Here is a 22,648-nt window from a genome sequence, read left to right on the forward strand (position 1 = left end):
CTCTTTCACTTCTGAAAATTATCTTTTCTTTCCATTATAACCTTTCTCTTACTAGTAAAATGGAGCAAATAATGTCAGTAAAATATTGACTGCTGGTTCAGTTCCAGACCATTGCAATAAAGGAACTGAAACGACGATACTGCTCGTTCAGTTCCAGACCATTGCAATAAAGGAACTGAAACGAATGTTTTGGTTTCCCAGTGCACATAAAAATTGTTTACAACGTACTGTATGTAGTCTAGTAAGTATTCAATAGCATTACATCTAAAGAAACAATATGCATACCTTAGTATAAAATCCTTTGTTGCTAAGAATTCTAATGATCATCTCAACCTTCAGCAAGTTGTCATCTTTTTGCTGGTGGGGGGTCTTGCCTCAATGTTGACGTCTGCTGACTAATCAGCGTGGTGGCTGCTGAAGGTTGGGATAACTGTGGCAATTTCTTAAAGTAAGACAACATACTGGCCAAAGTGATTCATGCCTATAATTCCAACACTTTGGGGAGCTAAGGCAAGAGGATCACTGTGGCCGGGACTTCAAGACCAGCCTGGACAACACAGTGAGTAACTCTCTTCCCCACAAACAAATAAGCCAGCCATAGTAGTGCCTGCCTGTATTCCTAGCTACTTGGGAGACTGAGGAAGGAGGATCCTTTGAGCCTGAGAGGCTGAGGCTGCAGCGAGCTTTAATCACATCACTGCACTGCAGACTGGGGCACACAGAGAGACACTGCATCAAATAAAATAAAAACAAAATGAAATAATAAAATAAATTTTTAAAGTTTGCCACATCAATGGACTCTTCTCATGAAAGATTTCTCTGTAGGATATGATGCTGTTTGATAGCATTTTACCCGAATAGAACCTCTTTCAAAATCAGTCCATTCATCTCAAACCCTGCCACTCCTTTAACAACTAAGTATATGCATATTCTAAAATATTTGTTGTCATTTCAACAGTGTTCACAGCATCTTCACCAGAAGTAGATTCCATCTCAAGGAGCCACTTTCTTTACTCATTTGTAAGAAGCAACTCCTCATCTGTTTAAGTTTTACCATGAGATTGCAGCAATTCAGCCATGTAGTCAGGTTCCACTTCTTTTTTTAACCATTTTAAATTTTATGTTTCAATTGAAAATTTTAATTATACATATTCATGGGGTACACAGGGATTTTGCATACATACAATGCATAGTAATCAGATCAGGGCGATTATATATCCATTACCTCAAACATGTATTATTTCTTTGTGTTGGGAACATTCAATGTCCTCTTTCTAGCTATTTGAATCTACATATTATTTTCATCTATGGTCACCCTACTATAACTTATTTCTCTTATCTAGCTATAATTTTGTATCCTTTAACACTAATTCAAGTTCTCTTTCTATTTCCATTGCATCTGCAGTTACTTTTTCCACTGAAGTCTTGAACCCCTCAAAGTCAACCCTGAAGGCTAGAAACAACTTCTTCCAAACTCCTGTTAATGTTGACACTTTGACCTCCTCCCATGAATCACAAATGTTTTCAATGGCAGCTAGAATGGTGGATCCTTTTCAATTTGCTTGGCTCAGATCCATGAGAGGAATCCCCACCTATGACAGCAATAGCCTTACAAAATGAATTTCTTAAATCATAAGATTTGTGGGGTGAAAAGAAGTCGGTTAATGCATACAAAAATATAATTAGATAGAATAAGTTCTAGTATTCAATAGTACAGTAGGGAAATTATAGTTAACAATAATTTATTATATATTGCAAAATAGCTAGTGAGGGTTAAGGGAAAAAATAGCTAGAGGAATTCTAATGTCCCCAACACAAAGAAAAGATAAATGTTTGAGGTATTGGATATCCCAGTTATCCTGATTTGATCATTACACATTGCATATACATGTATCAAAATATCACATGTTCCCCAGAAAAATATACAACTATGATACATCAATTAAAAATAAGTAAATAAATCAATAAGACTTGAAAGTTGAAATACTCCTTAATCCATGGGTTGCAGAATGACTGTTGAGCTAGCAGGCATGAAAGCAACATTAATCTCCTTGTACATCTCCATCAGAGCTCTTGGGTGACCAGGTGCATTGTCAATGAGCAGTAATTTTTTTTTAATTTTTTCTTTTTTTTTCTTGGAAGGGAAGAAGGCAGGAAGGGAGGAAAGGAGGAAGGGAGGGAGGGAGGGAAGGAGGAAGGGAGGGAGGGAGGAAGGAAGGGGGGAAGGGAGGGAGGGAGGGAAGGAGAGAAGGGAAGGAAGGAAATCAGGCAATGAGAGAGACATTGCCGACCTGGATCTAGAGGTCTACAAGTTGGTTTCTTTTTTTCTTTTTTTTGAGAGAAGGAAAGAAGAAAAAAGAGTGAAGGAGAGGAAGAAGAGGGAGAGAGAACGGAAATGTTGCTTTATTCAAAAAAAAAAATGGGTATTAATAGTGGCCGATCAATATTTCATTTAAACCTATGAGTAGGTGTGATGTGGTATTCACAAGAATGTGTATTTTGTATATTTAAACTGGAGAGCTCTATAAATATTTATTAAGTTTTCTTTTTTTTTTTTTTGTCCAGTGGCAATCAAAGTGAGGCATTTAGCTAACCAGAGTTGGATAAATGATTACTATAACACTTCATGTTTTTATAAAAAGCTATACTCTCTAACATAAGTATATTTCTGGTTTGTTTTCTTTTCATAATAAGGATGAGAGGGAAAATTTATTCTGCTCAAAGAATGATGATTTCAGGTTTTACTTTTTCAAGACTTGAAAGTCTTGAAATCACAAATGTTTTCTTGTTCCGGATCTGAGTTCGAGTCCTTGATATCCTTATTAGTTTTCTGTCTCATTGAGTCTAAGTCTCTATGTATCTGGGTGTTAGGATCGTTAGCTCTTGTTGTTGCATTGATCCTTTTACCACTATATCTTTGTTGCTTTAAAATCTATTTTATCAGATACGAGAATTGCAACTCCTGCTTTTTATTTATTTATTTTTGCTCTCCATTTGGTTGGTAAATCTTTCTCCATCCCTTTGTTTTGAGTCTTTGTGTATCCTTGCATGTGAAATGGGTCTGGATGTAGCATACCGTTGGGTTTTGGCTGTATCTTTTGATTGGGGGATTTAGTCGATTTAAATTTAGGATTACTGCCATTTGATGTTAACTGGCTGTTTTATCCATTCGTTGATGTAAATTCTTCTTTATGTTGATGCTCTTTGCTTTTTGGTATATTTTTAGAAAGGCTAATACTGGTTGTTTCTTTCTATGTGTAATGCTTCTTTCAGAAGCTCTTGTAAAGCAGGCCTGGTGGTGTAAAATCTCTGAGTACTTGCTTGTTCATAAAAGATTTTATTTTTTCTTCAGTTATGAAGCTTAGTTTGGCTGGATATGAAATTCTGGGCTGAAAGTTCTGTTCTTTAAGGATGTTGAATATTGGCCCCCACTCTCTTCTGGCTTGTAGGGTTTCTGCTGAGAGATCTGCTGTAAGTCTGATAGGCTTGCCTTTGTAATTAACCTGATCTTTCTCTCTGGCTGCCCTTAGTTTTTTCTCCTTCGTTTCAGCCTCGGTCAGAAGGGGAACCTGGTGAATCTAACGATTATGTGCCTTGGGGTTGCTCTTCTTAAGGAATATCTTTGTGGTGTTCTCTGTATTACCTGGGGTTGAATATTGTCCTGCTTTGCTAGTTTAGGAAAATTTTCCTGAATAATATTCTGAAGAATATTTTCCAGCTTGGATTCATTCTCTCTGTCGCATTCAGGTACACCTATCAAATGTAAATTTGGTCTTTTCACATAGTCCCACATTTCTTGGAGACTTTGCTCATTCCTTTTTATCCTTTTTTCTCTAATCTTGTCTTCTCGTTTTATTTAATTAAATTGGACTTCAACCTCTGATATCCTTTCTTCTGCTTGAACGATTCGAGTGTTTAGACCTGTGCATACTTCTCAGAGTTCCTGCATTGTATCCTTCAGTTCCATTAATTCACTTATATTCCTCTCTAAGTTGTCTATTCTCATTAGGATTTCGTCAAACCTTTTTTCAAAGTTCTTAGTTTCTTTACATTGGGCTACAACATGTTCTTTTAACTCACAGAAGTTTCTTATCATCCATGTTCTGAAGCCTGATTCTGTTAATGGGATGTGCTCATTCTCGATCAAAGTCTTGTTCCTTTGTTAATGAGGAACTGTGATCCTCTTTAGAGGGTGAGGCATTCTGATTTTGAGTATTCTCAGCCTTTTTACGCTGGTTTTTTCCCATCATTGTAAATGTATCCACCTGTTGTCTTTGTAATTACCAACTTTCAAATTAGGTCTCTGAGTGGACGTCCAAGTTGTTAATTCCCAGGGCTGAAATATGAGCAACCCACTGCACTGGCCAAAACAGCGGCTTTAAGACTGATGGTGCTTTTCTGCCTGGGAATCTCCAGTCTGGCTTCCTTGTTGAGTCCGTAATAGGCGACTCTGCCTTCCCAGAGCTCCAAACCTCGGTCAGAAGGGGAACCAGTCCCATTTACTCTGCACCAAGAGCTGCCACGCTGAGGTGCTGGCAAAACCGCTGCGCCGGCCACAAGAGTTGCACTGGTGACCCATGCAGCTCCTCCAAACCTCAGTCAGAAGGGGAACCAGTCCCGTTTACTCTGCACCGAGAGCTGCCGTGCCCAGGTGCCGGCGAAACTGCAGCGCCAGCCACAAGAGTCACACTGGCGACCGTGTGGCTCCTCCACTGGGAATCTTCTGCTCCGTGAACAACCAAAATCTATCTGAATGTGTGGCGTCCTCTCGTTCTCTGCACTTTCACTGGGAGCTGCAATCCCGAGATGTTAGCGATTAGCCATCTTGGATCATTCTCCCTGCAGTAATATTTTAAAAGGAATTTTTTTTTTCTGAGCAGGAGTTCTCAACGGTAGGCTTAAAATATTCAAGAAACTATGCCATGAAGCAGATGTGCTGTCATCTAGTCTTTTTTGTTTATATTTAATTCTCAAGGGCCCCGAGATTTTCAGGATGTTAAATGAGCATTGGCTTGAACTTAAAGGCACAAGCTGCATTAGCTGCTACCAAGAGAGTCAGTCTGTCCTTTGAAGCTCTGAAGCCAAGCGTTGACCTCTCTCTAGCTATAAAAGCCCTAGGTGGCATCTTCTGAAAGAAGACTGTTTCATCTAAGTGGAAAATCTGTTGTTAATTGTAGCCCCCTTCATCAGTGATCTTAGCTGATCCAATGATCTTAGATCTTCTGGGTAACTTGCTGCAGCCTCTACATCAGCACTTCCGCTTCACCTTGTACATTTTTTTTTTTTTTTTTGAGATGGAGTTTCACTGTTGTTACCCAGGCTGGAGTGCAATGGCGCAATCTCGGCTCATCGCAACCTCCGCCTCCTGGGTTCAGGCAATTCTCCTGCCTCAGCCTCCCGAGTAGCTGGGATTACAGGCACGCGCCACCATGCCCAGTTAATTTTTAGTAGAGACGGGGTTTCACCATGTTGACCAGGATAGTCTCGATCTCTTGACCTTGTGATCCACCCGCCTCGGCCTCCCAAAGTGCTGGGATTACAAGCTTGAGCCACTGTGCCCGGCTCCACCTTGTACTTTCATGGTACAGAGATGGCTTCTTTCCTGAAGCCTCATGAACCAACCTCTGCTAGTTTCAAATGTCTTCTGTAGCTTCCTCACCTTTCTTAGCCTCCATGGCATTGAAGTGAATTAGAGCATTGCTCTGGATTGGGCTTTGGCTTAAGGGAATTGGTGACTAGTTTGATTTTCTATCCAGACCACTAAAATTTTCTTCATGTCAGCAATAAGGTTGTTTTGCTTTCTTACTATTCATGTGTTCACTAAACTGACACTTTAAATTTCCTTTAAGAACTTTTTGGGCAGGTACAGTGGCTCACACTTGTAATCCCAGCACTTTGGAGGCCGAGGTGGGTGGATCACTTGAGTTCAAGAGTTCAAGACCAGCCTGGGCAACATGGCAAAACTCTGTCGGTACAAAAAAATTAAAATTAGCCATATGTGGTAGTGTGCACCTGCAGTCCTTGCTACTTGTAAGACTGAGGTGGTAGGATCACCTGAGCCTGGGAGTTTGAGGATGCAGTGAGCCAAAAGCATACCACTGCACTCCAACCTGGGTGACAAGGCAAGACACTGTCTTGAAAAAAAAATCAAAAACAAAACTACTTCTTTGTATTCACAGCTTGGCTAATTGTTGGCCCAAAAGGCCTAGCTTTCAGCCTATCTCAGCTTTTGACATGCCTTCCTCACTACACTTGATTATTTCTAGCTTTAGATTTAAAGTGAAAGATACGGGACTCTTGTTTTCACTTGAACACTTAGAGACTCCTGTAGGGTTATTAATTGGCCTAATTTTAATATTGTTGTGTCACAGGAAATAGGAAGCTCAAGGAGAGGCAGGGCGGGGTTGGAGGGGCAGGAATGGCTGGTCAGTTAAGGAGTCAGAACATACATAACATGTATCAATTAGGTTAGCTGCTTTATATGGATGCAGTTAGTGGCACCCTAAACCAATTATAATAATAACATCAAAGATCACTGATCATAGGGCTCCATAACAGATGAAAAACATTGTGAGCATTAACAAAATGTGACATAGAGACATGAAGTAAGCACATGCTGTTGGAAAAATGATGCTGATAGACTTGCTCAATGTGAGGTTGCCACAAACCTTCAATTGAAAAAAAACTATCTACAATGCAGAATAAAGTGAGGCACAATAAAATGAGATATGCCTGTATGTAAAAATCCAGCAAATTTGGTGTAAATTAAATGGCTGCAAACTAATTTACCTTACCAGACAAATAGCATCATCTACTGATGGGGGAGACAAGTTGGTATGCTTTGGTTCTTAAGCATAACACTCATCAAAATATCCATGGATAGTGTTAAGTGCAAAGTGCCAAGTAAAGGAGTTTCTATGCACATTTAGTCTTTTTTTTTTTTTTTTTGAGATGGAGTTTCGCTCTTGTTACCCAGCCTGGAGTGCAATGGCGCTGTCTCAGCTCACCGCAATCTCCACCTCCTGGGTTCAAGCAATTCTCCTGCCTCAGCCTCCTGAGTAGCTGGGACTACAGGCGTGCGCCACAATGCCCAGCTAATTTCTGTATTTTTAGTAGAGACAGGGTTTCATCATTTTGACCAGGGTGGTCTCGATCTCTTGACCTCATGATCCACCCACCTGGGCCTCCCAAAGTGCTGGGATTATAGGCGTGAGCCACGGCGCTCAGACTTGCATATTTAGTCTTATATTGTACATCCTGTTTTTTGAGCTCAAGGGCTTTATTTTTATTTATGTTACCAGTGCTTTCCACTGTGCCTGACACATTGTGGACAATAAATATTTAATGAAAAATGGAAAGTATAAATGTACAAATTTATACCCTGAAGACCTTATTTTCCTCTGTGCACTCAGAAATATCTCCACTGGGAGGCAGCACATGATTTCAGTAACAGCTTATCCCGCCCCCCACCCCAAGACCGCCAAAAAAAGACACACTTAAATGATACCATGACAAATATATAGAAGGAAGTGATGATATTTGGACGTTTAAATCTACTACTTTAATGTCTCTAAAGCCAGTTATGCATTCGATATTATCTCCTCCTGCAGCTTCAAAACATCTAGGTATAATAATAATAACATTGAAAATGTCTGGAAATGAGTTCTCAATCATAATTACATGCTATTGTGGCTGATAAGAATTAACTGAAATTATTGTTACCATCTCTAACTGTCATAACAAAAAGACATGCCTTGTGTTTATCTATGTAATCCAAAGACTGGTCAGCAAGCAAATCTGCAGGATGTTTTTAAGAAAAAAGTAAATTTCATTAAGAGTAATTATGTTCTAACTTCTTAACTTTTTGCCTTTTTCCTGCAAATAATCAGAATGCATACTATTGGATTAGCATGGTGCATTTCCAGTGTCAGCCAGGTACACATAAGGAGGATTACTTTTGTCATTTTGGACCAATTTCATGCAGCTACTTCTGTATGCAGGCTGTCTGTCCTCAGCGATAGCACATGTGGTTCCAGATATTCACTGAATTTTTCATTGAGTTACAAGTGGTTACTCTTCCATCTGCAATATTATTATTTAATTTGCTGTGTTCTCACCAGTGGTTTACTCCAGGCTTTCTTTTATTACATCACTTTTCTATCTTTCTAAAACTTTATAACTCTCTAGGACACATTTTACTAACTGAATTTTTTCTCCATAAATGCCAACAAGCTGGTAAAACACATAGACAGCAAGAACATTTTTTATATTTTAAAAAAAATCTATAGCAGTCACTTTGCAATGAGATCACATGTCTAGAAGGGTTGTCATTGTAAACTAGGGAAAGTCTGATGATAGACAACTGAAACCCATCTATTTGTAATGTTCTGACATATATCCCAAAAATGTATTGTGCCAGGTACACAGCACTGTACATTAATTATTTTAATTAATAATGTAATTAAAATTATAAATTTACTTTTTTAGTATCTCACATATTTATCTTTAAAGATTTCAAAGAATGTGAGTGAATCTGTTTATCAAGAGAAAATATGCCCAGGTTTTTCTAAACCAGCATTCTGAACTGATATTGGCAATTCCCCAATTTTAAAAGATAGAAACTGTTTTATCTCTAAAAATATACCAAGCCCATGTTCTGGTTTAATGTTATTTGCCTGTACTGCAAGCATTTTAAATATTTTCTCTCTTCCTTTCGTCTTTTCTCAAGGATTAAATATCTTCTTTTTTGTATTCAATTTTTTCTCCTTTTTTTCTCTCTCTCTCTTTCTAACCCATTTCATTCTAATGTAGGAACTATCAGATCTCAGATTTTTATAATACCATAAACACAGGTTTTAAAAAGTAAACTTTTCCTACAGCTTTTCAGAAAATTATAGTCTTACTTGATACACAGTCAGCCTTCTAAGGCACAGAAAGCAATAGACTAAATGTTTTCTCTCTGCATGATAGGAATTTCCAGGTTTCACTAGCCTGCAGGAGCTAAATGACAAGAATTCATGAACACAAAGAGGGGAACAACAAACGCTGGGGCCTACATGTGGGTTGAGGGTGGGAGGAGGGAGCAGAGCAGAAAAGGTAACTACTGGGTACTGGGCTTAATATGGATGATGAAATAATCTGTACAACAAACCCCTGTGACATGAGTTCACCCATGTAACAAACCTTCACATGTACCTCCTAACCTAAAATAATCGTTTTTTTCAAAAAAGAATTACTAGATTTTCAGCAAAATATGGCAAATTTACTCCTCAAAGCCCCAGTTCCTTTCTAAAACTAATTCCAATTTTTATGGGTTTTTGGGGGGTTTTGTTTTGTTTTTTGAGACAGAGACTTGCTCTGTTGCCCAGGCTGGAGTATAGTGGCATGATCTTGGCTCATTGCATCCTCCACCTCCTGGATTCAAGCCATTCTTGTGCCTCAGCCTCCCAAGTACCTGGGATTTCAGGTGCGCACAACCACACCTGGCTAATTCTTTTTTTTAAATACATTTTTAGTAAAGATGGGGTTTTGCCATGTTACCTAGTCAGGTCTTGAACTCCTGGCCTCAAGTGATCTGCCCAACTCGACCTCCCATAATCCTGGGATTACAGGTGTAAGCCACCACTGCCACCCCCAAGTTTTAAATTTATTGATTATTTGTAGCATCCTACTTCCAGGTAGCAAACTCTGTATTAGTTAGACTGCTGCTTATAATAATAAACATTAGTTTAAACAAAATTGAAATTTATTTTTCTCTTACATAAAATAAGTCTGGAGAGAGGAAGTTCAGAGGCTTCTGTCTTTCTTATCTGTAATCCACAAGGTCATCTCAAGACCCAAGATAGTGCTGAGCACTGGAACATCCACATTCCAGTCACCAAGACGGGTGAAAACAGGCTCCTATAGGCTGCATTATTTCTTTAGAGGTACCGCTCAGAATTTTCACAAAACAGTTCCACTTATTTCTTATTAACTCATAAGCCACATAGGCCACAATAGCACAAAAACAGACTGAGAATTTGTCTTTAGTCTGCACAGGAGTATTCCTACAAATGTAGGATTCTATTACTAAGGAAGAAGGAGAGAACAACATTAGAAAGTAAATAGGAGGCCGGGCGCGGTGGCTCAAGCCTGTAATCCCAGCACTTTGGGAGGCCGAGGAGGGTGGATCACGAGGTCAAGAGATCGAGACCATCCTGGTCAACATGGTGAAACCCCGTCTCTACTAAAAATACAAAAAATTAGCTGGGCATGGTGGCACGTGCCTGTAATCCCAGCTACTCAGGAGGCTGTGGCAGGAGAATTGCCCGAACCCAGGAGGCGGAGGTTGTGGTGAGCCAAGATCGTGCCATTGCACTCCAGCCTGGGTAACAAGAGGGAAACTCCGACTCAAAAAAAAAAAAGAAAGTAAATAGGAGTCCCTGACACAATGTTGGTTGTAATTTTCTTTATAATAGTAGAATATTGGAAACACCCTAAAAGGCATAGAGTATAAATAGTTAAATGAAATCCAGAATGTGTATATATTAAGTATTGGCTTGATATTTAAAGTATTGTTTGCCATTTGTTGACATGGAAAGTTATTCATGATACATTTTAAATTTTTTTAAAAAGCATTTATAATATGATCCTATATGTAAAATCAAATGTCTGAACTGATTTTCTTAATGTTAATAGGGGTTAAACACTGGGGTTGGTAATTTTTGTGTAATTTTACTTTCTTCTCTATGCTTTTCTATGTTTTGAATTTTTTTAAATGAGCATGTACTGTTTACATGATGACTGTGGAAATAAAAGGGCACTGAACAAATTCTTCTTCATAACTCAAAAAAATCAACCTGCAAAACTTTCTATTTGCATGCCAATCTTCAACCAGTGGGGTTTTTAAGCTGCTCTTATGACACTTAGCAATTTCATAATGATAATAATAGTAAGTGCACTGATTGTCAGTCTTTTGTAACTGATATTGAAGACGGTTTATAAAAATCCTTATTTGTTTTTTTGTCTTGGACTTTTCACCCAGCTAATTTGGGTTTTGCACCACCTCTTCTTTTCCATGGATTTTTAATATGGTGTTCACTAGAAAAGAAACTGAGTTTTCATGAATACCTTCTGCAGGTTTGCACAAGCAAGTTTTCATTGCAGTGGTTAATTATTTCAGGTAGTCATTGCCTCTACCTTTATTCTGTCAGTTATAATCATATGTGGGACTTTGTCACTGAGAGGTAAACAGGACATTTGAAATCTGTCTCCCTTTTATACATGTACAATAAGCCCTTTGTCTTGTTCCTTTTATCTCTGAAATGGGTAGAACAATGAATATTTTACTTACTTCAATGAGTATTGTGAAGGTAAAATGAGATAATTTATGGGAAATGTTTTACAAAGTTAAAAGTAGCATATATAGTAATGGGGCAGACTGGCTTATCTTGGAATTAAAGGGTTTATGTAACATCGAGTATTTAAGCAGCAATGATCATCTTTGGTATTATCCACAACACCTGCAGCCAGTGTGGCCAAACAGGTTGGCTGCTATTTCAAAGGGCAGCATTAAATCAAGGAATGCAGGTGTTATAAGAATAAAGACTAAGTCACTCATCCAGAAATCCATCATGAAAAAAACAGCCAGAATTTCTCCCATCATTTTCTTGGGCTGCTAATTTATCATGTAAGTTGTATTGCATTAAATGGTTTTTAAAAATAGAGTATCTGTGATTTTCTTAAAATATCAATTTGCAAGAAGTTCATTAATTCCTAACAGCATAGAACTAAGTATATTAAATTCCTTGGAGAGAAAAAAATATCTCCAAAGATTAAGAGCAAGTATCTCTTTTTTATTTAATTAAAGCAAAAACATAGCCTGCTTAGGAAGAAGGTGGTCACTCTGAACACACACACACACACACACACACACGCACGCACGCTATTTAGCCTCCCCTTTGAAATGACATCTGTCTTAACGTTCATTTTCACAGATGGAGAAAATTGAGGGTGCAGCATCTGAGACTGTCATTAGTAACAGCTGAATTTCCTCTAAACTAAATTGAATTAAGTAGTGCTGGAGAGGCACTGGGAGCTCCTCTTCGCATGGGTCTCCTGTTTAACACCGGGATAAACTCATATTGCCTTGATAATGAAACCAAAACCCTTTTTTAATGTTGAAAAGGGTAACTGATGCTTATTAATTTGTGATAGTTTTGGTGAATTGTGGTTTCCTTTACCACATAGACAAGTCTCTCATTTTTCTTTTTTTTTTTATGCTAAAGGGATTTTGTGAACTACATATAATAGTGAACTCTTTATAATACCCCACGTATATACAGAGTTGTTTTCCAACATTTTAAGCTTTCTCGTATGACCCCTGTTTGTGAGCTTTGTCTACTTTGAGGAGAGCCTTTTTCTCAGTGGTGGAGACGCGATTGGCAATGGATTTTGAAGTATGTACTGTTACCCCATACACATATGTCAACCCAGGATCACTTTCTGGATAATCCGATGATCTGGGTAACTGCCCTGGGCTTCAGCCACCACATTGAGACCTGCTCCAAACAACTCCTCTGCATCTTAATATTTCCATCTCTAAAATGTTTTAGCCTTTTAGTATGTCACTGGGATATTTACATAGGACTTACTTGAAATTTTCTGAGAAAACTTTCTTTGTAACATTGTAGCTTAAAGCAATATTGTATTTTGCTATTATTGTTATAATAATGATGAAAATTTATTTTCTCCCTGTTTTTAGCTCTATGAGTACTGTGTCTTATATGGATGAACCCAGCCAGCGTGATGATATCTCTCGCCTTACAGTTCGGATGGAAAACACCTATCAGTTGGGTGTGTTCTTTTATCTCTTACCCCTATTTTAAACTTCTGATTTGGTGACTGGTGTTCGTAAAAATGATATTTGATAATCTGGCATTATCTTCAATTCTAGCACAATATAAGGGACTTTAATTACTTGAGTGATTTGATGCTGCTTTAGTTTCTTCCTCAGCAAAAAGGTAGCAACACCTGCTGTCTTACATTTCTTTACCAGTGTTTCCCAAATGCTAAGCAATTCACTGGGTGGCACTGACTGATGTATACAGTATACTACTGACTTAATAAATTCACTGAGTATTTCTGGTACATCGATAGAGAGATATGATTGAAATGAAAGAGATAAGTATTGATGTTTTATCCAACAAAACCAGTCAGTGTTGTTAATAAAGTGGGGGAAGAAAACCTCAGAGCAAAGGCAAATGACTCATAGTCCCCTGTTAACAGAGATGTTTATCCATTACCACTGAGGTTTTCAGTCTTTGAAAACAAAGATCTTTGCACCTGCCTCTATAATCCCAGGTGGAGACCATGGCAAATATCTTTTCCCATCCATGTTTCCTCATAGACCCACTGGTTTTCTCTAAACGTATACCTGCCCACTATTATCTGAATTCATATATAATTACTGCTATATAGAAGTTCCACAGAGATTTACCAAGGGGCAAAGGAAGACTCTGTGGGCCAACACGATTCCATCTGTGCCCAGTTAACCCCAAGAAAATTATAGACCATCAGCATGTCCCCTTTGGCCTTGTATCTGGTTTTCTACGTAATCCCCAAGACTACATGGATTACATGGCTCCATAATTAGCCAATCTACTGGTATTTTCACAGTGCCTGTTGTGGACTGCTAATATTCCTGCCATTCAATATGCTTTTATACCTCTCTGGTAACCCTACTAAATTGCCTTGGAATTCCACCATTATCATCATTTTTGATCCCAACATTCTGCTGAAGCTGGCACTGGCTTTATAGATAGAGCAGTGACTAATTCTAGGATGGCATGTAACCACGGTCCATCCATTCAAAGCTTCCAAGATTAAATTCAGGAAATATTGTTTGGACTGTTGCAGAACATAAAGCCCTGAAACCTGAACGAATGTAGGGGTTATGGCAGCATCTGCCATCTTGCCCTGACTTGAAACAGAGAGAACAACAGAATCCTGATGTCATCATTTGAGTCCTAAATCCAGTTGGCTACCCTTAAACTTTTCAGTTAGGCAAGTTAAGTTTGGGTCAGATTTTCCCTCACTTGCAACTAAAAGTTCTTAGCCATAGGGTGTCCATTACTTTGAGCTGTGCATGCTGAAAGGGTTTGAATAAGATTTCAACAAGGTAAGGCAGGTAGAATGTGAATCCCTGTGTTTCTTCATAAGGACATTTTTTGCAACTTGTTTTCTCAAATAAACAAAATAAAGCATCTTATCAGTTTTAGAAGTACTGAGTATGAATCACATTAGAAAAGTAATTTCAAGATGGCTCTGTCTTGAAAGATGACGTTTAATATTGGCAGTGACATTTCAACCAAATTCCTTCAACTGAGTTTATGAATCACGTTTTTTTCTAAATTAATAAATTGTTTATGAAAAAAAGTAATTCTAGAAAAAGCTTAGTATGGATAAAATATATCCATATTTTATTACAATACTCTGTGAATTTTTATATAATTAAAGTATTTTATGCTTGACAATTCACTTTTAAAGTATTCATCCAGCCATTTTATTAATGCTTAATACTGTATTTCCACTTCTACTTGTTTCTGGGTTTATTTCACAAATGAAAGGTTCTTTGTGGGTATATTAATCCATTTTGCATTGCTGTAAAGAAGTGCTCCCTGAGATTGGTAATTTATAAAGAAAAGAGGTTTATTTGGCTTATGGTTCTAGAGCCTGTACAGGAAGCTTGGTGCCAATATCTGCTTCTGGTAAGACCTCAGTAAGTTTTTAGGCATGGCAGAAGGGAAGGAGATTTGGCATGTCATATGGCAAGACAGAGAACAAGAGAGATGCCAGGCTCTTTTAAACACTCAGCTCTCATATGAACTAACAGAGGGAGAACTACAGATCAAGAACTCAGTAATTACCACTGGGACAGCACCAAGCCATTCATGAGGGATCCACCCCCATGGCCCCAACACCTCTCACCAGGCCCCACCTCCAACACTGGGGATCACATTTCAATATGAGATTTCAAGGGGACAAATATCCAAAGTATATCAGTGGGCCTTTGGTAAAGAATTTATCATATCTTTACAATGTAATAGTGGCCAGAAACAGAGAGAAAAATAGCAGCCAATCACCACCACTATTGTGTTTAATTAATTTTTCATTCTGTTCAATAACGTTTGCATCATCTAAACACATCTTAGATGAGAGCATTTGTGTAACTACAGCTATAAAAAGTGAGATGAAACATGAGTATAATTTACAAGAGAGAAAAGGGAATAGAAAAGGAAACTAAGTTTCTTATAATAAAATACCATTTACATATTTCTCATTATATACTAAAAGGAGTATAGAAGAAAATGCAAGCTGTGGCATCTGTCATATCTGAATTTGAATACTAAATTTACTAATTCCTAGGTAAAGGATGTTTGAGCAAGGTATTTAGCATCATTGAATCTCAGTGGCTTCACTTGTAAGTAGGGCTAATAGTTTATATATCATGGGGATGCTGTGGGACTCAAATGAAATAATATGTTTAAATCTCTCCATTCATCATGTTACTGCTCCTGAAAATGACTGACCGTAGGACCTTACTATAGATCACTAAGAATAAAGCCCTCCATGATATTCACTGTAACTTCATATTAATTATGGAATAAGCTTTCCATAAGACTTCTTCTGGAACTATGATTAAAGTAGCACCTGGCTGTTTATAAACATGGATTGTGAGGACCAGGCCAGACTAGAACTATTGGTGGCCATATTTGCTACCACATCAAGATAGCCTGCCTTGAGAATGAAGCCAGCACAATAGAAAGTAGATCCAAAGTATTGATAGAGAAAGAGAGCGATCATATGAGTTTAGCTTCAATGAAGTGCTCAGAGGGCCCTGCCTGTATGTCAGGTTTTCTTAGACAGACCCTGTCAATCTCAGCATTGATTTTGTACTACCCAATGGGGTCCTTCCCAACCCTGCAGGCCTCACTGGCTCCCTACTTACGTCCTCTTCCATCTTTCTACCTTCTCAGCAAGGCAAATTGAATTTCCTCCTTCAGCATGCAATAACTACAATAACAGCAATAACACTAATAAGATCACATATCTAAGGAGTGTCTTATTGTGGGCAAGCACTGCTCTAAACATATCCAATACATTGTGTCATTTAATTCTAACAAAAATGTATGTTGTAATTCTTATTATTACCCTAATTTGGGGTAGTGGAGGGGCACATACATTAGGTAACCTTATCTTTATCTATCCTCTGTTAAATCTGTTTTTTTTTTTTTTTGTCCTGATTCTTCAGGTCTTTGCTTTTTGATTTCTAAAACATATTTTTTCTCCTAAGGAAAAAACAAAAATCTCAAAAGAGAAGAAAAGCTTTGCCATTCACGCCAGTTGACTCTGAAAGTAGTTGTAGGAGCTTATTACAGAAATCAGAAGCTGAACATTGATGGATAATTCTGGATGTTTAGGGGAAAGGTAACAAAGAAGTAAGAAAAGAATAGTTCATTACCATATTTCAAAATATTTTCAAAACAGAATCTGGTTAATGACTTTTTATTAATCTAAGCAAAGTGTGAAAAGGACATTGGTAGCATTGTACAATGTGAACTACTAGAAGCAGGTTCAAGTGCCACCAGGACCCTCTTTCCAGCACTAATCTGTGTGTACTTCCTTCTCTTTTGGTGGCCTGGCCTCCTTTCCACCATGAAAAACATGACCTCCAGCAGGTCCTAAGAGTCACGTGGTAACTTTTGCCACCAGAAAAAGGCTGATTTATTTTTTTCCTACTTGCAGTTTAAAACAAGAATTCCAAGAAAAGACTCTCATTGTCCTGGCCCAGGGCATTGTCACCCCTGGGTCAATCAACCATGCCCTGGGCTTGGGCTCGCAGGAGGTGATGGGAGATGGTTAAGAACTACTTTACCTACCCAGATTCATTCCCCACCCCCACCCTGCCACAATTTAAATGGAATTCAACAATTTCTATGTTATCATCAAAATAAAAATACCATTTCTAGAACCTCAAGAGGCTCACCTAACTGAACTGCAGTCAGAGGCTGTAACCTTCAGGTTAAGTACAGCCAGTGGGAAACCTCAGCAGAGCAGCAGAGGGAGAGAGGAGTGTGAGGGGGAACTGTTTTTTTCCCTGACTCCTGCCTGTGGGTTCATCACAGCCTGGTTACATTCCTCAACCAAAGGACAGAAGCTAATCCCAAGGGACCCCTCTCCACATGACCCTTTTGGGATCTATTAAAAGTTCTTCCTCTATTCCCCAGTCTGGGGGTGGGAGACAGGCTGACAACCTTACTTTCACTGGCCGAGGGACACTGCACTATCCCTTGTGATTTTCTCCATCCCAATCAGAACTTCCTCCTGGAATTATTTTAATTTGAGGGCACCATATGTTTCCTTTGACCTTGATATATACAGTCATCCCAAACAAATTCTTATTAATAGATATTGATAACCATTAAAAGAGAATTGAATAGAATTCTTGATCTCATGCCTTCATCTTTATCAATTCCTCAAATAGTGATTGAGCCTCTGCATGCCAGGCCCTGGGCACATGTGCATGTTGTACAGTGACATTAGGTATGACCAAAGAAATGATATGGCTGATATTCCTGGGATGCAGAATAAAGAAGATTCATCTGAAGCTTCTGCTCTGACGTGGATGAAATGTGGTTGAGAATATAAGCTGTAGCATCAGATAAACCTGGGTGTGCGGCCCAGCTCTGCCTGTGTGTGTGATTCTGGGCAGGTTACTCAATGTATTTAAATCTCTGTTTCCCTACCTGCCAAGTGGAGATAACAGTGAGATTCACCTCAGAGATCTATCCGTATAAGGTAATAAATATGAAGTGCTTATCTCACTGCCTGACATGAAGCAAAAGCTTAATAAAAAGCATTCATTATTATATATGTATACAGTATACAATCATACATCATATGTAATGATTATTATCTGTAAAATTTTAAATTCTTTTTAAATTCAGAAATCATACATTAAAAATTTCTTATGCCTTTAGCATTGTGTTAGACTATGAGGAGGATAAAATCCGAGCTTGCTTACCATGTCACTGGAAATGCAGGTATGCTTTAGCCAATATCAAATAGATTAGGAGCCAGATGGCAGTGGGGACCCATCGCAAGGAAAGGAGGGGGAAAGGAGGAGACATTGTCCCAAAGGAGGACATTTTTTCCTGAGAGGAGGTAGAGGACTACCTGGAGTAGAAGACATTTGAGACGACCTTGAAACATGAGTGGCTGTTTCTCAGATGAACAAGATGGGGAAAAAGTATTCCATTTGAAAACTAAACAGCAAGAGTAAAGACAGATGGAGCCTGTGAGGCTGGAGCAGTCCACAAGTGGGGCACTGTGGTAGCGGGAGAGGAGGCCACAAGGAACCACACCTTAGACCTGGCTAAAAGGAATGTCACTTAAGATCTGCTGACAGATCTTAAGATTGGATGGGGAGATATAAGAGGTGAAGAGCCAGTTAGAAAGCTGTTGAGACTTTGAAGTATGTCCCTAACAATGGATCCTGGGAAGGAAGAGGCTTTCAATGTCAAACCCCAGCAGTATTGAACACACTTTTGAGGTAGTTGGGTAAGTGTATGAAACTATTGTCTTCTTGTCTTCTCCCAGAGCACCTAACAGGAAACCTAATTAAGGCCACCCAGAAGATTAAATCCCTCCATGTTTCAATACTCTTTTGATTATCCGGTGGGATGGGTGGGTGTGTGTGATCTGAAATTATTTTTTAGAAAGAAATTTGATGTATATTTTCAGGTCCTCCCAAGCATTTTCCTGTGGTCACGGTCAATCATATTTTGAAAGATGTGTTAACCAGCTATCTACAAGTAGAAGAATATGAACCAGAGCTCTGTAGACAGATGACTAAAACCATTTCTGAGGTACATGTGTGATTTGCCCACAGTGTTAATAATAGCTAGAATATCTGCTGAAAGCACAATAAACCCTCTACTTTTTGAAGAGGGGAATTAATTTGCAGAAAAAGTTAAAATGTATATTTATAATTAGGTCATATTCTATGTATTTGAGTGTGTGTGTGTGTATATATAGCCTTTGTCTAAAACAATCATGTGCATCATTTGCATGCATTATGTAAAAGTGTGTAAAACTGCCCCATTTATAAAATTCTTTATTGCAAAAGATGTAACATTTTAATGATTATTTTCTCTTCACTAAGGCAGCTTATTTGAGTGCCATCAAAAACAGACATTGTGGTCTTTAAGCACGTTTCTATTTTTACCAACCCCAGGGCTGGCACTTCATCAAGGTTTTCTCTACTTTCTTTTTTATAACAAACGTTTTAATAAACATTAATGATTAGTTATATTACAGGAGACTCCAAATGCTTCCTTAATTAGACATGAACAAGACAGTGTAACTCCAGTGCCAACATTCTGTGATGGGAAGCCATCTTAACGAAATTTTTCAAAGAATGTAATTTACTAAATTCTGTGTTCTGGATTATAATTATTTCATGTGTCTTAGAAGAAGAGGTAGATTTATTGCTGGTGTTATAATTTTGTACCTGAAGGTTCTATCTCAAGAGGACCATGCTTGAAAGGAATCACAGTTATGGTTCTACAACGATTACTCAAACTGTCTATAATGCATCATGCTATTAATTTAAATCCCCTACATTTATAACAAAGGTTAATACTTTTGAGTTTCAATGTAGCTAAATGAAGACTCTCCCTTTTTTTAAATTTCTAGGTTATTAAAGCCCAGGTCAAGGACTTGATGATCCCACGATATAAGCTAATTGTGATTGTTCACATTGGACAACTGAACAGGCAGAGCATACTTATTGGAAGCAGATGCCTCTGGGATCCTAAAAGTGATAACTTTTCATCTTATGCTTTCAGAAATTCTTCCCTCTTCGCTCTTGCAAATGTCTATGCAGTCTACCTTGAGTGACTGAAAATAAGAAATCTAGTTCTTACCTTTGAAAATCATGAGGCGAGCGGTATGGCTGTACACAGAAGTTTTACTGCCAAAAACTTTAAGAAAGAAACAACACTGATATTTCAACCAACTGGAAGGTTTTGAATTTTTTCATATTCTAGTAAAGATTTGGGAAGAAGAGGGAAGCACAGAAAGAATCTTGTTTATCTAAAGCAGAAACTTGGTCTTGGTTTTGCTGGATTGTTTTCCATGGATACAGATTCTTATTAAATATTTGTTTTGGTACTAATTATTTTAATTATTCTTTAATTAGAGAGTTACAATTTCCTGCATTGTTTTTTAATAAAGAGAAGCTTTAGAAAAACTATGGCTATATACCCTGACCAATAAATGGCAGTAGAATATTCAACATGGTATACACAGATGATTAAATAATATGCCTCAGTGCTGCATAGAAAAGAGTACTGGTTTTCATTTTAGACTTAATAGATTGAGCAGCATTCATTAAGTGCAATTATTGTTACCTGTACCTGACAGTTGAAACTGCTGAGGTAGAATTAATGGCTTCATAACAAGTTTTGTGGTCCCACGGGCTGCAAGCTAAAACTAGAAGCTCTTGTGGCTTGCCTGCACTTTACACAACTGTGGGAGAACTGAATGCTGGCTCTCCAGTAATGGAAACTATAAAGTGAACAAAGGCTTTTTGGGGCACTGAAGTAGACATTGTGATATTAAATATACATGATACTTAATACTAAATGTGTCTGTAACACATAAAATCATTTATTGGAGAGAGACATTGCTTTTAAATATCCTAGGCTAATAAACTTTTTCTCCAAATATATAGCTGGCACCTTAACAAATAAAGCATGTGCATTTACCATTTTACTCCTATGAATTTAATACTAAAGTGACCCAGTGAGGTTTTGAATAGATGGGCACTAAAATTTACAGGGCTGAAATAGCTTATTATTCTGCTGGTTAATGTATCTTGTGCCACGGATCATTTATTTTTATGAAGCTTTCAAGTCTTTGTGTGCAAGTAAAATGCTGTGGCGTTGTTCTTGGAGGGTAAGTGGACTGCCTAAAGGACATTTGTTAAAGGTCAAAGACGAACTGTACACATGTGGAGAAAATTAGCAAAGCTGTAGTCTTAAAAAAATGATTTGTCACGTCAAAAAGAGTTTAGCGAATGGAAGCCCAGTAAATGCTTTAATTTTCAAATGTTTTGGTGTCTTACTTTTCCCCAAAATGAAATGTAGTAAAAAATGGATATTTTTAAAATCCGTTTCCTACTGCTGTTTTCTGGCTTTTATAGCCAGATTATTCCTTTTGATTATTCAAAATTAATTTGTCAATTTTTATTACTTTTTTCCTGTTAGTGCATTAGTGGAAATATATCTATATCATGATTTATCACAACCAATATTTGTCAATCTCCTAGGCCAGTTTTAAATCTGGGTTAGATTACAAGTATAAAAAATAAATTAGCTTCCTTTTTTCATTACGCATTTGTGAACATCTCCCTTCTTGGAACAACAACGGGCGTTCATATAAAAATTTTGTATGAATAAATCAAAGTGAAGAAACTTCTTTAACATATAGAAATTCTATTGTAACAAGGACTTTGTTTTAGAGTTCTAAATTCTAATTCATGAGATAATATCTTACCATCTACCCCAAGCAGTGCTGGGAATCAAAACTATAAAAGATGGCTGGGCGTGGTGGCTCACACCTGTAATCCAAGCACTTTGGAGGCCAAGGCGGGTGGATCACCTGAGGTCGGGAGTTCAAGACCAGCCTGACCAACATGGTGAAACCCTGTCTTTAAATAAATAAATATGATAATGGCAGTCAAAAAACAAAAAAGAAAGCAGTTTGCCAGCATATTGCCATGCACTGTAATTCAGATACTCAATGATGAATTCTAGCAATTACATAGCACCATAGGAATACATAGTAAAAAACTAACTCATTGCAAGTAACTTGGGAGAATCTAGTCATCACACAGAACCTTACCATAAGAAATTTTTAAAGAAGTTATGCTATAAATTTGAAGGAATTATTTTACTTTGAAACACCCTCAATTTCCCTGCTATTTTTTCCTCTCCTAAAGTGCCATCCTTCTTCCCAGACCAGCCACACCCACCTCTGCCCCAGAGCCTTCATTCATGCTTTCCTCCTAGGGGCACCTATCTCCCACTCAAGCAACTTTCTTCACTCATTCAGGTCTCACTTTTTCTCTTGGTCCTTCTCTATTCATTGCTTGCCTCCTGCTCTCTCCCTTCTCTAATCATTCTCATGGTCGAGCTCTTGATTTTTCTCTAGCTCACTTTTGATTTTAGTTTTGTTTCCCTACTATTAATAGATTGAAGACATATTGAGGACATGGACCACATAACTTGACAGTGTCTAGCAATAAAAATTATTTTTACCTTTAAAGTAACCATCATGTGCATTGCACTGTGCTACACAACTCCCAGTTACAGAGATAAAGCAAATACAGTTCAACCCCTGAGGAACTAGGATGCTATAGGTATGAAAAAAGAAGTACACAAGTGACCACAGTATAAGCTCAAATATATTGTCATAAGAAAAATCCAGAATATCTTTATCCAATTAACAGAATCGTGGAAGCCTTCATGAAAAGAAGGAAAATTTAATCTAGACTGTGAAGGAGAAAGTAGAATTCCAACAGGCAGAAGAGTACAGGAAGTCT

General features: G+C 37.9%; 1 protein-coding gene across 1 annotated transcript in view; it reads left to right on the plus strand.

Annotated features, from left to right (window-relative positions):
• Nucleotides 1–21,153, plus strand: part of DYNLT5 (dynein light chain Tctex-type family member 5) — a 30,302-nt gene extending 9,149 nt beyond the window's left edge. Inside the window, exons 3-5 of the mRNA XM_002750929.6 lie at nucleotides 12,743–12,834; nucleotides 18,784–18,908; nucleotides 19,738–21,153. Of these exons, the coding sequence (XP_002750975.2) occupies nucleotides 12,743–12,834; nucleotides 18,784–18,908; nucleotides 19,738–19,941 (421 nt within the window). The 3' untranslated portion in view covers nucleotides 19,942–21,153. The remainder of the gene's footprint in view (nucleotides 1–12,742; nucleotides 12,835–18,783; nucleotides 18,909–19,737) is intronic.
• The last annotated feature ends 1,495 nt before the right edge of the window (nucleotides 21,154–22,648 follow it).

The sequence above is a fragment of the Callithrix jacchus genome, chromosome 7, assembly GCF_049354715.1.
Source record: "Callithrix jacchus isolate 240 chromosome 7, calJac240_pri, whole genome shotgun sequence".
Lineage (NCBI taxonomy): Eukaryota > Metazoa > Chordata > Mammalia > Primates > Cebidae > Callithrix > Callithrix jacchus.